The sequence below is a fragment of the Molossus molossus genome, unplaced genomic scaffold (assembly GCF_014108415.1).
Source record: "Molossus molossus isolate mMolMol1 unplaced genomic scaffold, mMolMol1.p scaffold_m16_p_7, whole genome shotgun sequence".
Taxonomy (NCBI): Eukaryota; Metazoa; Chordata; class Mammalia; order Chiroptera; family Molossidae; genus Molossus; species Molossus molossus.
The window spans coordinates 21,951,447-21,970,175 of record NW_023425401.1 but is presented as its reverse complement, the minus strand read 5'-3'; the positions used below and the strand labels follow the sequence as shown (position 1 = coordinate 21,970,175).

The 18,729-nt window shown below is 38.5% G+C and overlaps 1 protein-coding gene across 1 annotated transcript in view; it reads right to left on the bottom strand.

Moving 5' to 3' along the window:
- The window catches only part of ANKMY2 (ankyrin repeat and MYND domain containing 2), a 35,150-nt gene extending 16,565 nt beyond the window's left edge, over window positions 1–18,585 (bottom strand). The window contains exons 1-4 of the mRNA XM_036247013.1: window positions 18,320–18,585; window positions 10,941–11,005; window positions 5,834–5,972; window positions 3,451–3,549 (exon numbers count right to left, since the gene is read on the bottom strand). Of these exons, the coding sequence (XP_036102906.1) occupies window positions 3,451–3,549; window positions 5,834–5,972; window positions 10,941–11,005; window positions 18,320–18,386 (370 nt within the window). The 5' untranslated portion in view covers window positions 18,387–18,585. The remainder of the gene's footprint in view (window positions 1–3,450; window positions 3,550–5,833; window positions 5,973–10,940; window positions 11,006–18,319) is intronic.
- Between the last annotated feature and the right edge of the window lie 144 nt (window positions 18,586–18,729).

The window sequence follows — 18,729 nt, the reverse complement described above, 5'->3', positions numbered from 1 at the left end:
AATGGTTCTTAAAGTGTTGTAAAACAGCTCCTAAAAAAATATCAAAATGAATATAAGATTTGAAGATAAAGGGGTGAGAGGAAAATGAGAAATTAGCTTGTAACTATATCTTCTCATCAGTCCCCCAATAGGACAGCCAGAAATAGCCCTGTTAGCAGTTGAAAATTTTAATACTGGCTATAAAACAATGACACTTTACAGGATGAGGGGTTTCTTAATATTATACCTTTATGAGAAGGGAAAAATATTACTTTACTTTTTATAAGATTAATCTCTTTCATTTTAGGTAGTGCTGAGATTATTTTGACATTTGTAGCTAATCTACCAAGAATTTATATTAGAGTGATATATATTTAATGTTTATCATTATAAATATAAATTTTTAATTTATATTTAAATTTTAAGTCGTTTTAATGGTTTTTAATTTCTGAATTCTCAATCCATGCTAATAATGCAGCACTACTAACATACAAAGTAAATGCTGGGAGTGGAGGAACCAGCCATTGTCCTCCAGAGTCACCATCACTAGACTTGAGTCTTCTAGATTGAAGGACTCCCGAGTCAGCCTTGGGCAGGATGAATAAAAACACATACACAACTAGACACACCCTAGAAAAAATAATTTTCTTTTTTTTTTTTTTACTTTCCGTGATAAACTGAAATTGAAACAGGCTTCCACAATGAGAAATGAAAAATTTATAAAGGAAAATAAATCAAATTCTCATTTACAAAACCAGAATTAGGAAAACTGTGGAGTAACTTCTATGTGTGATTTCGAGAAAAGAATGATACATGAATACAAAACTAGCCAAGATATGACTCACATTTTCCAGAAAGTTTCGTTTATGATGAATTTTGAACAATATACAACCTACATACCATTTGAGAAGGTTGTGTCACTGAAACCTAAATAAGAACAGAGATTTCAAGATGGAGTGAGGAGAAAGAGGAAACAGGAGAGCAACAGCCCCCGGCAGCAGAGATCACTGGAGTGGGTGGAGAAGGCGTGACAGGAATTATACTGTTGACCATGAGATTACTGAAGGAGAAGCAATACACCATGAGGTGCACTCTAATAACATACAGGTACTAAAAATATTAGACTTTCTCAGCAAAGTCCACAGTTAGTGGTAGAGATGGAGAAAGAAAGAAAAGACCTGTTGCCTAAAAAAATCAAAACAAAAGACATGAAGAAATAAATGAGATTTAAGGTCTTCCTCTTGTTGGGGTGGTTAAATGAGCAAATACAGGGCCTCGGGGGTGGGGCACAGGGCATAGTTTTGTTCTTGTTTTTAGATGATAACTGAGAACTATGGGTTTAGCTGGGAATGTTGTGAATAGGAGAGTAAACACTAGTGGAATGGAAAACATTCTTGATCAAGTCAATAAAAAGTACTCTAAATAATCAGGCCAATCACATTGAGGAGATACACATACATACTCACATATACATGCAAACACAACCACCAAGTGCAATACAGAGTAAAAAACTGAGATAAAAGAGTAAAAGAGGAGTAGTACAATCAAGTGTATCAGCAATTACGTGAAATATGCATAAGCTGAATGAATACCTTTTAAAAAGAGAATATTTCTTGGGTTATAAAACAGAATCCACCTATATGTTTATAAATATATAGGTGTAATAGTAGTTACACTACTAAAATAAAATAATAAAAATTGAAAACAAAGGCATGGGCAAAGAGATTATTGACAAACAATATCAGAAAAAGTAGAACTAAAATTTAAGATAAAGAGTGGCATTATGCAATGATAAAACCAAGAGCAAATCATAATAAAAAGTGAAAAGCTAAAAATATTCCATTAAAAAAGATAATACATGCCAATTATCACTATTATTATTTCTTGTTACTTTGAAGCCTGGAGCTAATTCAAATAGAAAATAAAATAAATAAAATTGGATGATATAAAACCCTGGAGACTAATAAAAATTACAAGAGAAAAAAGTCAATAGCTATGGGGAGATAAATATTTCTCTGAAGTTTGCACAGCAAAGGCCATACCTTTCTCCAATCCTTCTGAAACTGAATTGAAATAAAATAATATTTGCTCCTACAGAGATGTCAAAGTGGCTCAGTGACTGTCTAACTTAATATAGCTACTAGCAGTACTTTTGTGATAGTTAGATAGTAAAATTTAACAAAATATACAGTTAGGATACCCCATATCTGACTAATTCCCACTCTATCTCAACTTAAATGTTATTTCTCTCTAAACCCCCTGGGAATGAGGATAGAAGATCCGTCTCTTTGATATATTTCTAGGGAACTCTTAAGTAGTCCCTTGGAGTATACTATTTCACAACGCCCATCATTTCTACTAACCTCAAATGCCACGAACACATGAACTGCCTCTGTCTTGTACACCACTGTAACCAAAGCACCTAAAATGATGCTTGGTATATAGGCTGTGAATATTAAGTATTTTTTTTAATGAATATTAGTCCCTACAAGGTCACTTATTGCACTCCCTATATAACAGGTGTTTATAGCTTTTCTATCAATAAACTCTCCTAACTGCCATTTTAGTGTGGCCAAAATAAAAATGATCAAATATTCATTTCCACTCTGAACAAGTCAAGAAAGATTGGGCACACACAATAAATATTTGTGGTTGATAAGGAAGGAGCCCTATATTTTACTATTATTAATGCTCCTTCCTATGAAGGAATTACATTGTTGTAATTATTAACAACAGTAACTGATGGCATTTATTTAGTGCTACTTATAAAGCTCTATCATTTCTTTCAGTAACCATGTAATCATGTTACAATGAGGAAACTGAAGGTTAGAATCATTAAGTAACACACTATTAAGTGGCACAGCGAGAATTTAAACTGAAGAGTGTTGACTCCACAGTTCATGTTCTTAAAAGTTAAACTACCTCCCTTAGAGAAATAAAATATACTCATTCAAAGCGTTCAGCTAAAACTAAAATAGCTCCACCATTCTTTGTAACTCACAAAGTGGACATTCAAAATAGCTTGTTCATTTTCTCCAAAGTGTCATGGTATTTCATTAAGTTAAACAAAACCTGGTAGGCTATAAACATTTAAAAAAAATAAACATGACAGTATTTGTTCTTTGAGAAGCAGAGTGGTATTCTTTCCATGGAGAAAATTTTGGGTATAATCTCATGTAACAATGCCATAAAATAACTCACCCACTACCCTGGCTGGTTTGGCTCAGCGGGTAGAGCATCAGCTCACAGACCTAAGGGTCATAGTTCAACTCCCTGTCAAGGGCACATATGGGGTTTCAGGTTCCATCCCCGGCCCAGGCAGGGTCATGCAGGAGGCAGCTAATCAATGTGTCTCTCTCACATCAATGTTTCTCTCTCTCCCTTCCTCCCTCCCTTCCATTCAATCTAAAAGAAATCAATGGAAAAATATCCTCAGGTGAGGATTAACAAAAAAGTTAAAAAATAACTCACCCACAAAGGCTGCCATCTGAGCTGCTGTTCTTCCTACCGAGTTGACAACATCTGTCTCAGCCCCAGCCTCCAACATTGCCCACGTGATGTCTTTATTACCTACAGTTTTTAAAAAGAAACATATTTAATATTAAGAAATGTGCAATTCAGCCCTGCCAGTGTGGCTCAGCAAACTGAGAATCGTCGCATGGACTGAGAGTTCCTGGTTCGATTCCCAGTCCAGGACACATGCCTGGGTTGTGGGCTCGATCCCCAGTAGGAGGGCGTGCAGGAGGCAGCCAATCGATGTTTCTCTCTCACATTGATGTTTCTATCTCTCTCACCCTTCCTCTAAAAAAAACAACAAAAACATATTTAAAAATAATAATAATAAAATAAAGAAATGTGCAATTCAAATACCCCTATCAAATTATCTGTAGCCCTTTTTCCCCATAAACTTTTAGGTTTTCATCTTATGGATACTTTTACTTTTTTCTAAAATATAAATCATAACTACAGTAAAAAAATAAAATGCTAGAACCCACTAAAAACTAAACTTATTTTCTGGAAAACACATCAAGTAATACAAAAATTGAGTAGAAATATCACTTTTTTTTTTTTAACAAAACAAAATATACTTATTTTCCTATTGATAAGGCTTAGTATAAAGTCAAAACAAACAAAAATATCAAAACAAAGACATAAAATTATTCGAAATCTTTACTTAGTATCTACTAACCCATCCCATCCTTCATACCTTCGGGTCCTGGGATAACTATTAAAGTTTAGAAAGGTAGACTCCCAACTGTTTTCTCTCTAACCGTCATTTGCATTATTCCATTTTCATCACTAATGAAATCATTGCAGATATTTATCTATTATAAACTATACTCAATGAACAGCATTTTCCATTAATTTTTGCTATTTGAACTACAATTTCCTTAGGAACAGTTTCAGGAAAATACTTCTGGAGCAAAGGTTACGCATATTTTAAAAGCATTTTGCCCGGCTGCCTTCCAACAAGGTTGGGCTGATGTGCACACCCCAAAACAGTGCAAAGAAGTTCCTATGCCAATGCAGGGCATTATCAGACTTTTTTAACCTCTGCCAATGTGGTAAGTGAGAAATAATCTATGTTTGTTAGCCGGTTGTGTTTCTTTTGTTCTTTTCAATTTTCTGTTTAATTTTCTACTGCAGTATTTGCTGTTTCCAATTGATTTATAAGAACTTTTCATACATAAGTATATGACCCTTTAAGACAGGTAATAAATATTTTCCTTAGTTTTTCATTTGTATTTTAACTGTATATATGGTATATAGTCTATATTTAGAAATTTTAAAATTATATGTAATCAAATTGGTCAATGTTGTCCTTTTTGACTTTTATATTTTATGCCTTGCTTAGAAATGCTTTCTAATTTCAGGGTTATAAAAATACAGCTTACTGCTTTAAAGGATGATATTATATACTACATCTTCATTTCCTTAAAAAAATGGCAACAATTTTAAATAACTCCACTTCATTTTAGATACTATTTTCCAACTGTCTTTATTCAGCAAACCATAATCAACATAAATCAAAGTAAGTTTTCTAAATGGACTGTCCCATTTAGTACATAAATGCCTATGAAACAAACATACGCTCCAGCAGAGCAGCTTTTTCTCAAGAGAACAACAAAGTTTTCACATTACTTCAATATGCAAAGATACAGAACATCAAAAGAACCAACTTGAAAGAATAATTGACCCAATGCCTCAACTCTACACAAAGTACAGGGCGGGCAAAAGCAGGTTTACAGTTGTTCGTATGGAAAATAAAACAATAATTAAGAAATAACAATACATGAATAAACTATTTCACATACTCACAACTGTAAATCTACTTTTGGACCATACTGTACATTGTCAATACAAAGAATCAATTGATTTAAGTAACTAAAAAAATAAAATAAAAAAATCATCACCAAATTGACTCTACAACATTTCATATATAATTTTTCAAAAACCAAGTTCCAACATTATTTCCATTTGAATTGACCTTAAAATTATTATAATATAAATGAATTCCATTTAAAAGCATATATGTACTGCCTGGCCAGTGTGGTTCAGTGGCCGAGTGTCAACCCATGCACCAAGAGGTAGCCAGTTCGATTCCTGCTCAGGACACGTGCCCAGGTTGTAGGCCTGATCCCAGTGTGGGTCATGCAGGAGGCAGCCAATCGATGTTCTCTCTCATCGATGCCTCTCTCTCTCTCTCTCTCTCTCTCTCTCTCTCTCCCTATCCCTTCCTCTCCCTCTAAAATCAATAAAGAAAAATTATTTTAAAAAATATACATGTACTTACAATAAATGTGTATAGGAAATTAGTAACACTAATATATTAGAATAAGTGTTAAAACTTCACCAGAAAGTGCAGCAAACATGAGGGCTGTGTATCCATGTTCATGCTGATGACAATTTACATCAGCTCCATGTCGCAAAAGTAATTTGCACATATCAAGTTTTCCTTTATATGCTGCATGCATTAGAGGAGTCATTCCATTCTGTAACAGAAAAGAAAAAAAATGTATTAACTTTACTTACTTGCCTTTTCACCAACCCATGAGCAACTCCTGCAATTAAATTAAAAACACAAAATATACATAAATTAATAAAATCATCTTTATAATCTATAAAGTTTTTTTTTTAATCCTCACTCGAGGACATTTTTCCATATTTTGGTCAGATAGAGTGGGAGGGAGAGAGAGAGAGAGAAAAAAAAACATCGACGTGAAAGGGACACATCGAGTGGTTGCCACCCACACGACCCAACCAGGGCCGGGGACAACCTGCAACTGAGGTATGTGCCCTTGGTGGGAACCGAACCAACGTCTCTCTGGACTGCAGGCCGACATTCTAACCAGAGCCAAACCGGCCAGGGCTGTAAAGTATTTTTATATTCACTTCCCCAATTGGATCTTCCATGAACTACTGAGGAAAAAAAGATAGTTTTACTTTTGTTTGGTTTGGTTTGGTTTTATATTTTTTACAGATTAGCAAACAGACTCAGAGAAGACTTGCTCCATTTCACATAACTGGACAAATGGCCAGGGCAGGGACCAGTACCCAGGTTACCAGGGCTCTCATCTCTACCACACATACTTAGTTCCTGGGGAAACAAATAAACAGATACAAATGCATTTTTTTAAAAAAGGAAATAGACTATCTGTCAAGGGAAAAACTGAATAAAGTATGAGAAAACAAGATGCAGGAAATGTACATTACAGTGGTATCATTTTTAAAACAATGTTCTCCCAAGCTACCTTTTTAAAAAAATCCTCACCCGGGGATATTTTTCCATTGATTTTTAGACAGAGTGGAAGAGAGGGAGGGAGGGGGAGAGAGAGAGAGAGAGCGAAACATTGATATGAGAGAGACACATCAATTGGTTGCCCCTCACATGGCCCCAGTCAGGGCTGGAAAGTAATCCTGCAACCCAGATGCATGCCTTTGATGGGGAATCGAACCTGCAACCCTTTGGTCTGCAGGCCGATGCTGTTAACAGCTGAGTCAAACTGGCCAGGACCCAAACTGCAGTTATATTTAGATCATATATATGATTTGGTCATATATACATTGTATAAATATGGAGAAATAGTTGTAGTATTTACATTAAGTTACATTGGTAATCTCCAAGTTTTTTCATATCAAATGAAACATCCAACCTCATATGAACTGGGTACTGGGTACCTAATACTGTTTGGTAGATAAATGAACAAGCTGTTCCCTGTTAAGTTGGTTTTCTTGGTAACCAAGAATACTCTGTAAGTTCTACAAGTGCTGGAATTTCAAAGTTGTTTACAATGAAAACCGCTCTAAAACTTATAATCTCTTACTTTAGTAAATCTTAGAATGCTAACAATATTTGAATTGTTCCTGATGATTCCAGACTATTACTTTGAACATAACCATCAATATTCTCGGATGGCTGTTGTGAGAATTATAGGGAAGGTGTGGGACCTTTCAGGTGGTTGTACAAGAGGCAACTTAATGGGAGTAGTCAAAGTTTCTTGAGAGTAGTAATAGAAAAATGATAAGAAGATTATAACTTTAAGACTCTCCCCTAGTTGGGTGTGTTTATAAGGATATGGTATTTAAATGCTGGGAGTGGTTTGGGTGGGTGTGGGTAATCAGAATCTCCTTGTACAGAGGCACCTTTAAGGGAGTGGGAATGGACTATAGGTCATTACCTTTGAATGAAGCAAAAATGTATTCAGAGCACGATTAGGGTGATAACCCCTAAAGTATGATATAACCTGTATATAAGAAGCTAGTGTGTAGCCTGGTGGGAAAGAAAGGACACCGTACAGATGGGCAGTCAATTACCAGCAATCACATTCTACAATGACAGGTTGCCTAACTCAGAGTGAATAATCCGAAGTCTACAAAATTGTCCTATAATTAAAAAAAAAAAAAAAAAAATTAAATGTAATGATATGCTTACCAGCAAAGCAGATGTGCAAAGGTTTTGGATCTTATATTACAAACTAGCCTCATTTTTTTAAATGTCTGCTTGTGTTTTAACTCTTATCTCTGTTAATCACATCAGCCCATATATCTGTCTGCCTCCCTGTTTCCTAATACTCACTTTCTTCTCATTAAAAAATAAATGTTTCTTTGTTTCTTTCTCTTTGCTTTGTTTTTTGGTGTTTCTTATTTACCAGCTGTCTTCTTATGACCTTGATTACTTCATGCCATTCCCTTCTGGCCTGTAGTGTTTCTGTTGAGAAGTCAGCTGAGAGCCTTATGGGGGTTCCTTTGTAGGTAACCTGTTGCTTATCTCTGGCTGCTTTTAGGATTCTCTCTTTACCTTTAATTTTTGGCATTTTGATTACTATATGTCTTGGTGTGGGCCTGTTTGGGTTCTTCTTATTTGGGGCTCTCTGTGCTTCTTGAACTTGAATGCCTTCTTCCTTTACCAAATTAGGGAAGTTTTCTGTCACTATTTCTTCAAATATATTCTCTAACCCTTGCTCCTTTTCTTCTTCTTCTGGAACTCCTATGATGTGAATGTTGTTACGTTTCCAGTTGTCCCACAGTTCTATTAAACCGTCTTCCTGTTTTTCAATTGTTTTTTCCTTTTGGTTTTCTGATTGGTTGATTTTTTTCTACCCTGTCTTCTAATTCACTGATCTGGTCCTCAGCTTCCTCTATTCTGCAGGTTATTCCTTCTAATGTGTTCTTTATTTAGCTTTTCATTCTTCATTTCCTCTTGGTTTTCAGTGTTTCTATATCTTTATTTATGTTGTGGAGGTCTTTACTCATGCTGTTGAGCTTCCTCAAGATTATGGCTCTGAACTCTACCTCTGATACCTTGCTTAACTGCATTTCATTTATCTCATCTTCAATAGAGTTGTCTTGTTCTTTCATTTGGAATTTCTTTGTTTCACCATTTTGGCTATCTCAGTGGGTTTTGAAGCCTGCCAAATTTTCCCTGTGGGTGTTGGTGTTCTGCTGTTTGTGACTCCCGCTAGTGGGTTTGGATGAGTGTGGGAGGACCCACATTAAACACCACTATCAAGTCTTACTTTCCTGGATAGATTTCAAGCCCAGGAAAAGTTCAGTTACCCTCTATCTTTTTGTCTGGAGGCTATTAGTCTCAGTTACTTGACGAGCTTTGGGTTGTAGCCCTCAGCTGAATGAAAAACTCCCTCAGGTGTTCAGGCAAAGAGGATTTCCAGAGGGTGGGGGCAGATGCTGGCTATTAATGAGCCTCAATTTGCATTTCTATGGCCCAGCTGGGTGGGGTTAAATCTATGAGGGAGGGGCTGCTGCTTCTCCCCAGAGCTCCAGGAACAGGCTCCCTGAGCAAGATGGCCACCGTCCTGTATGGCCATGATTCAGCAAAAACTCCAAGTGCCCTCCAAATCCCAGGTGTCCCCATACAGTTCCAGTCCAGTCTGCCCTCCCTCTTCCAGAGCCCAAGGTGAGTAGCTATAGCTAATTTAATGCTCTGTCCCTGCCCTCTGCGCTGTGGAGCCACCTTGGAATTTTAACCCCGAGGGAGCTGCTCAGAGCTAAAACAGCTGCTGTCTATGGGCTCCCAGGCCACCCTCTTGTGCCTCTGCAGACCTACCAGGCTTGATTTAGTGTCCTTTTTTCTTGTACCTGGTTATATGGGTCCTCTCCAGCTGCTTTTCTGTGCTTTTTCCCAATGATTTGTCTTTATTTTAGTTGTAATTCCAGTTTGGTCCTGGGAGATGATCTGTGCAGCTTCCATTCACTTGCTGCCATTTTTCCAGCTGTCTTCTTAGCAGTGATTGGTTTTTAGAGTCAGCCAATGCGAGAGCTTCTTTCCAAAGAGGTAGTGAGCTAGCCCAATAATGCCATTTGCTGTGCAATCTCTGAACGTGTTTGTGTCATGTTTATAATACAATGTATTTTTTCCATATCAAATATTTTGATAAATGCTATGTTTTCAGTTCTAAATAGTAGGCAATTTCTATTTCTATTTCTTCTTTTACCCAAGATTTAGAGTTTTTTAAAATTTCAGATTTTATGTTTTATTTTCTGCATCACTGCATTTGGTGAATTTGTCTGAAATTAGCTAGAATTTCCTTTATAAAATAGTATAATACATTGAGTACTTATCAATGTTCATGTAAAAAGAAAGTGTACTATTTTTTTCTTTTATACGTAGCACACATACTCTTAATTAGATTATCCAAATTTGCTGTCCCTGGATTACTTTTTTTCTACTTAATCTGTTGGTTTCCGAAAGGTGCTATTGTGATCTTACAAATTCCTCCTTGTATTTATCTTTTTAATGAACATCAAAACTTATAAGCTTATAAGTGAAGGCTTAAGACTAGTATGTTCTCAGTGGATTAACTTAATTTATAAGAAGAGTCTTAATCTATTAAATATTTTTTTTGCTTTAAACTCTATTTTGTCTAATGTTAAGTTTGCTACACATGTGTGGGTAAAAGGTTAGCAAAACCCCTTTCCCTTCTGCATGAGAACTGTGCTTTATAATAGAATAACCACACCAATAATGACGAATACTGGACAGCTCGGAACAGAAATTACCATCATCTCAGAGTTATTTTGGATAGCAAGTGTTCTAGAAAGCTGAGTTTAGGTTTAGTTAACTTTCCCTAGAAGTAGAGTTGCTGGATCAAAGGTACGTACATTTAAATATTACACAAATTCTAAATTTTTCTCCAAAACGTGATGCCAATTTACACCTAATCCATCAGCATATAAAAGTCCAGTGTTTCCCACATTTCACAAGAAATTATATAATTTTGGTTTAATTTGCACTTATTTAATTACCAATCCATTAAACATGTTCTTATGTGCTTATTTGTCTTTTGTGACCTGTCTGCTTACATTTGGTTTAGATATTAGTATCTAACTTGAACACAAATTCTAGAAAAACTCTTACTAGATTTTACATGTAGTCCATTCTCAGAAGCAGTAAACTATTAATAATTTTACCTAAAATTTTATTAAACTTTTAAAAATTTTACCTCATCCAAACAGTTAACACGAACATTCTTACTGGCTAATAGTGTTCCAGCTTCTTGGATAGTACCTTAAAAAATAAAAATAAAAAGTTAAAAAAAGTAAGGTTATTTTATCATTAGAATAGAAAATAAAAATCTAACATCGAGGAAACAAATTAAAGGGTTATCTGTAAAACTAAAACTAGTCAGGTTAGGTTGTTGGGAAATAAAGTATCAATCACATACTATTTATTCCACAAAGTAATTATCCAGAATAAAAGATTTATAGAAACTACAATAGCTCCACTGACCTTAGAGTATATTAAATTGGCCACATTTTCCTTTTGTCAGTAATACAATAACCACAAAGCATAAAACTCTCAATACTGAAACAAATTTTAAAGGGCACCTAGTCCAACCGTCATTAAAGCTTAAATACCAGTCAATGTAATAACTGGTGTTCCAAATACAGCCAATATTTATATACTTTGTCACCATTAGGCCCTGTGAATTGATGGCATGCTTATAATAGAATTCTTGGTTTGGAAATGCTTAGGTAAACATATCTTTAAAGCCTGGTACTATATAAAGGTGCCCTGTGGTCAGTTTCAAACTCTCATACTGAAGTCCTCTGATGTAATCCTGAAGGTCAGTTCTCTGTAAATTTAAAAATCAGCTGTAATTGGGCCACAACTGTCAGGTTTTTCCAGTCTTCTGTGAGGCACACTGATAGAAGCAAGTAGCTGCAGGAGAGAATGCTATTATCATCATTAACGAGAGTCAGCCACAGGTTCTGCCAAAACAATTCTGGTTTGACTAGGAAGAGAACAATAAAATGAATGTTCTCAGGGAGAAAGGATGAGAGGAGCCTCTCCTCTAAAAGAGCATAAAACAGGAGCACCCCCAACTAGGAGTTATTTTCTTCTCTTTAAATTTAAAATTATAGTTCAAGAATGTGCTAAATTCTGCTAGTCTTCCAGTTAAAGGTGGAATGCAGACTAAAGATAAGCATGCTTCTTTCTCCCTGACCTGCTTCTTAGGCAAGTCATCTGGTTGCTTCTCACCAACCTGGAATAGACAGAGAGATGTCTCCTAGATTGAAAGAGAAATAGCTGTGCTGAAGAAATGTCAAGTGAATGATCTCCAAATCCCTGAATTGTGACAGCAGCTATTCTGTAAATAGTAGGTTGTGTGACCCTGTACCCTATCTGCAATGCTACAGGATGAGAGGGAAAAGCCTTCAAGCATGTGAGCAGCATGGAACCTTACCTATACCTGTGGCTTCTTACCAGAGACTTTCTCACAAACATCTGTAGAGTGGAATTAAAACAGAACAAAAACTCCCACACCTCAATTTCACTTGAAGATGCTCCAGCTGAATCCCACTGTCCTCCAATGAATAACTAAAGTTATTTTCCATCTGATCAGGAGATGATTATGCAGTAAAGGAAGAATACTACAGGGATTATGAGCATGTCAAGGCCTGCTACCGTTAGGGAAGGATAAAGATTATAAACATTTGGCTCACATTAAAGAACAGACCAGCGATTCTATAAACTGTTTAGCCCAATGGCCAATAAGCTAAGTTAAATCTGTCCTGTTAGGAAGCAATTAAAAATAATTCAATAAAAGGTGATGCACGCACATACATACCACTGCATACCAGTTGGTCTTTTGAAATGCAGGGACCAGGATGAGAAATTTTTTTCTGATATGGTTTTGGCTTATAGAGAATGAAAACATATCTTGGGAAATAGATGAGCAAAATCTCCAAAGAGGAAAAATGTGATGATTTCTAATTTGGTGGTCCTAATTTAATGACATTAGTAGGAAACCAGTGATAGTCTAGAATAGCACAAAAATGTGAAACACAGGGCTCATACAGAAGGATTTTTACTTTTTTCATTCATTAATGTCCACAGTAGACTCTCAAACAATATTTTGCAATTGCTTTACTCTTGGAAAGAAATATATTAAATCTGATTTAACACTCTTAAGATGGGGGGATACATTACTACAAGGGAGATGTGAAATGAACCAACAATTATCTTCAATGGAGCCCAATCGGTGTGCCTCAGTGGTTGAGCATCAACCCATGCACCAAGAGGTCGCCAGTTGGATTCCCGGTCAGGGCACATGCCCAGGTTGTGAGCCAAATCCCCAGTGGGGGATTAGGGACATGCAGGAGGTGGCCAATCAATGTTCTCTCTCATCGATGTTTCTAACCCTCTCTCCCTCTCCCTTCCTCTCTCTAAAATCAATAACAAAAAAATATTTTTAATTATCTTTTATAGAGATAAAAATTAACAGACTTTTAACTGATGGAAGTAATATTTAATGATTTGTTTTCCTTTTGAGAATTTTTCCAAGTTGCTCAACCAAAGAAAACACAACCCAACCTGCCTCATTAGGGTGGACCTAATCAACTTTAGATAGACCAGCATTTTAGCAGAGAAGAGATGATGCTAATAGTTATGTTCTCGCTGTTATTGCCCTGTCTTCTACCTCACTACAGGACTGCTGTGAAACTGAACAACTCCTCCGAAGTGCTCTATTTTCTCATCTGTTAAGCAGAGTAGTAGTATCCATCCATGGGTTTCAGAAGAGGACTAAGGTCTTGTCCTAATGCCAAGCCCAGAGTACGCCTACAGTACATATTAGATGTTCTTGTTATTTTATATTCAGAGCAGCGCAATATAATTCATTCTCATATTTCTAACATCTAGATTGGGACCATTGATCACTTACTGAAGACAGGCAGATGTAGCCAAAAAGGGAGAAACAAAACAATGTTTGACATTTCTGTTCCTAGCAATCCATCAGATAACTATGAGATTTGGGTATGTATGGTTTTCAATCATTTAGTGGGATCCTCCAAAAGGGATGTTTGAAGGAATCTATTCAAGTTAAGTGTTTAAAATACTATTGCTATTGTTAGTTGCTATAATATGTACACATAGTAAAATCATGCATAAAATATTTAACATGTCTAATTTTTTTTTTTATCCTCACCCGAGGACATTTTTCCATTTTTTGTTCAGATAGAGTGGGAGGGAGAGAGAGAGAGAGAGAAACATCGACATGAAAGGAACACATCGAGTGGCTGCCACCCGCACAACCAACTAGGGCCGGGGACAAACTGCAACCAAGGTACATGCCCTTAGCGAGAACCTAACCCGGGTCTCTCTGGACCACAGGCCAACGCTCTAACCGCGGAGCCAAACCGGCCAGGGCAACATGTCTAAATTTTTAAAATAACAATATATGGGTTTAGATTTAATTATAGATATATAGCCATAAATATATTTTAAAAGTAGGGACTTCTAACTATAACATATTTTGAAATAGTAAATTTAAGTGTGAAGTTTCTACAAGTTCTCCTACTTGTATCTATCTTTAGACTTTGTAATAAAATGGCCTTACTGATTTTTTTTTTAGAGAGAGTGAGGAAGGGAGAAGGAGAGAGAGAGAGACAGAAACATTGATGAAAAAGAACATCAATTGGCCGCCTCCTGTAGACCCCCGCACTAGGGATAAGGCCCACAACCTGGGCATGTGCCCTGGCCAGTAATCAAACCGGCGATCTCTTGGTGGCATGGGTTGACTCTCAACTACTGAGCCACATCAGCTGGGCATAACAAAATGGCCTTAAATTGGATTATGAATCACTACCTAAAAATCAAAGTATATAACGAGCTATTTTGTAAATGAAGACAATAAAGCCCATAGAGGTTGCATAACCTGTTCATCATTGAGTTAATGGTAACTATATATTTAAGTTAATTGTGTGTTTGAACTCTATACTATAATTATTAGTAGGCCTGAATCTCCCTAAACCATAAAGATACTAGAAATAATAATATTTACTACAAAGGAGCTTAGAGTAGGATCTTCTTTTAACAGTCCAAAACTGGGAACTGAAATGTCCGTCGAAGTGAACAGATAAGCAAATAGTGGTATATCCATACAAGGAAAATAAAAGAAGATAATAAGAAACAGACTATTGGTATAGCATAGATGAACCTCAAAATCATGATGCTAAATGAAAGTCATGGGAGGAAAATGGAATATTTACTGCATGATTCTACTTATATAAAATTCTAGAATAGAGAAATGTAATCAATAGAGACAGAAACCTATCATTGGTTGCCTGGAGACAGTGGTGGAGGAAGTGAAAGATTTTAAAAAGGCATAAAGGATTGTGGTGATTGAACTGTTCCTTATCTGAACTGTAATGATGGTTTCATGGATGTATACTTAAGTCAAAAACTGATTTTAAAAAGTATACAGTTTAAAAGTATACACTTATCATACTTTAATCATACCTCAATAAAGCTGGTAGAATAAACTTTATTATCCAAGCCTGTTTCATACACAGATAATGAAAAAAACACTGCTCTCGTTAAGTCAGCAACAGTGATTCCTGGGATTTTAAGTACTACACAGGGTAAATAAATGGAAGATCTGGTTTATATCCTAAAGGACGAACTTAATTTATTTTGAAATAGTGCTTCCTCCGTGCTTAAGGAAAAAGAAATTAGAAGTTAGAAGAATAGGTCAATCTATAAGTCATATAAGCAGTTCAGTGTGCTTCAGTGACTTTAATTTTCTCTTCCTGAAGGTTGCAAAATGGATGTTGTCGTTAACTATGATTTAAAGGGATACATAGGAAATAGCTTCTCAGTTTCATCTGGAACTTCTTGGCATTCTAACAAATAGAGTCTGAAGAATATCTAGCATGTGAATTCACTCCAAAGAAGAAATTGTTCTAAGTGTCCAGAGGCACTGCGGTATTCTCTGACTGTAAGTCCCTCTTACAGTCTGCTTAGTTTCTGGAGGGCAGTGATTGACGGAAGACACTAAAAAATTGTGGAGTTTATTTCACATTGTCCAAGATAAGAGGTGGCACTTGGCTAAAAATGTAGTTAGTACCACGTACCAGTACTGACTTATCTAGTGCTTTTCAAAGTTGAGAAATGTAGTAAAGAAGAAAAAAATTTAAAACAGCCACTTCCTTTAAAAATGCTTTTAATGAGTACAAATATAAACTTCCCTTATGACCTTTATTCAACTACAAACCAGAAAATTATTTTATAAATTAAATGTACTAAAAACTATAAAATCAATAACATTTAAAGTTAAAATTAACTTGACAGATTATAGTTTTGCTTACATTGCCTCTCAAAGTGAATATGGTATGGCTTGCTACTGTGCTGGTTTCACTTTTTGTTTAGTTTGTTTTCAAGTCCAGCATATTTCTAGGACTATGGATCATATAATACTTCTGCTCTATCACTCACTACCTATATAACATTAGGCAAGTTATCTAATTTCTCAGTTCCTTGGTTTTCTTGTCTATAAACGGAAATAACCATATTGACCATAATAACAGCCAACACAAATATTATCTTAAATGCTTTACATATACTAATTCATTTCATCCTCACACTAATGTGAGGTGGATACCACTTTTTTTTTTTTCACGTGGAGAACCTGATGCTCAAAAACAGTAACTCACCTGAGGCCACATCACCAGCAAACGACTGAGGTAAAATTCCAAATCAGACCTGCAAGTCAACCACCATCCCATGCTGTCTCTCATAATGTTATAGTTTAAAATAATTCCTAGCTCATCAAGATTAAACGCATCAGTACATTGTAAAGAGTTACTACTTATGTCTGACTCATATTAACATTCAGTGAAGGTTGGCTCTAGTACTTTTCTCATATCGCCCATTACTTTTGAGAGTACAGTGATGCCCCACGGGCCTTACCAAGTCCAGCTCACTTTCCCATCTGCTTGGGCCGACAGAATAGGTGAAACAGCGTCTGTGCACCTTCGCAAATACCACAGTACTAACCCGATTAAATTCACGTTTATTCTCTTTTGTTTAATCTTTAAAATAAAAACTAGTAGACACCTAAAAACATATCCAAGGATCCCCCACCACCTGCCCCTTGCAGAGATCCACTTTACAAAACTGCTCGCTTGTTCAGACTTCTGAGGGAACGCGATAGCCGTGGACTTAAAACAAAGTCTGTGTCCCCAGTGGACGGGTCATGAGCTGATCTCTGTCTCCGTGCCCAGCACAGTGCCTGGCACATGGGCGGGACTCGCATGTTTGCTGAACCGAGACCCAGACCAAGCACAAAGGCAGGGGAACAGTTTACCCAGAGGCAGTCGGAACAGAAAGGCTGCAGCGCCAAATAGGTCAGTGAGAACCGTGCCGAACAAACGATAAAAGCACCAACCCCAAGTCCCACAATTCTCGGCAAGGAACACTTATTATAAGCACAGTTGTGACTGACTTAAAATGGGATCGGACGGGGTGGGCTCACTTCATCAGCACCTGTCGAGCTCAAATCCGATCGTTTTCCCTCTCGTTTACAGTTAGAGTTCCCTGGTCGGTATGAAGGATAACTGGCCACTCTCTGGAGAACCAGCTTCGAACCTGACCCCTTGGGAAGAAGACGGGAACTGGGGCGCCTGTATGCTTCAACGACTGGCCTCCCTGCCGCTCGAGGACACACGTGGCGGCTTCATTCTTGAGCTTAAAACCACACGAACGGGGCCCGCAGCGCCAAGCAGCCGCACCCCGGCGCCGCGACGGCCCAGGGGACGCTAGGTAGTCCCGCTGAGGTCACCTGCCAGGTAACGGGACTCGGCAGGGCACTGGGCTGGGACGTCCACTAGGGAGTGAGGGGAAAACATGGCTTCTGGCTGGTCCCCGGGGCCTGCGTCGCCCTCCCGACTCCCTCCCGACGGCGCCGAGCGGCGGAAGCGGGACAAGTGTCGGGAGGGTGGAAGGGGACGCGCGGAAGAGCGCAGTGGAGCGGAGTGCGCCGAGGCGGGGGCGCCCCGAAAGTCCCCCTCGCTTCCCCAAGGGTTCCTGGGAGGAAGCCTCAGAGGGGCCCACCCTTCTCCTCAGGAGCTCCCTCCACCCCCGGCGGGGGCGGGGACGGCCAGGGAATCCAGATCTTTCGGCCTCCGGAAGTCGAAATGGCCCTTTCGACACCGGTCTAAGAATCTGGAACTACCAGGCCACGGTCGCCAAGACGGCCCGCGGTCCAAATCACCTCAGGGGTGTGGACGAATGCACACCCCGGAACCCACACCCCGGGGTCGCCCACGATCCTCTCGGCCGGGGCCTGGAAATGTGTCGCTTTCCAAAAGCCGATTTAGAGGACGAACCTCCGCCGCCTCCGCTCCGGTCCCAGCAGTGCTTGTCCCTCCCCACCTCCCCGCCCCCAAACCGGCCCTCCATCAAAGGGAAAAAACGCTATTTCCCGCTCCTCGCAGAATCGCGATCAGCAGAACTGCAGTCGGTCGGGGGTCAGGCGCCTCCGGGCCCCGCCACGCCCCCCGGGCGAGGCTGGCAGCAGACGCAGCCCAGCACCCATACCTTTTCCGATGACTTCCAGCAGCGCCTTTTCCTCCTGGGACAGCTCGCCTTTCTTTATGTGAACCATTGCTCCCGCCAGCTTGAAGGTTATTCTTTTTCTTTGGAAGTGTTAAAAGGAAACGATGTGTCTGTGTTTAGGGACGCTCGCCGCAGTGGGGCACCTCGAGACCAGAACCCCGCGGAAGCGTTCGAATTCTCTCCTTTCTCCCGCGGGCTGGCGAGCAGCCGGCGAGCCCCAGCGAGCCGGGAGGGCGGTCTCGGAAGGCTCAGCGGCAGTCACCGCCCCCCGTGCGTCATTGGCCCAGCCAGTAGGAGGAGCTGCAGGAGGCAGCAGCCAAAGACTCCCATTGGATCAGCCTGGGAGGAAAAAACTAAATGTCAAAAACCAAAGGGGGAAGTTAAGTTCCTCT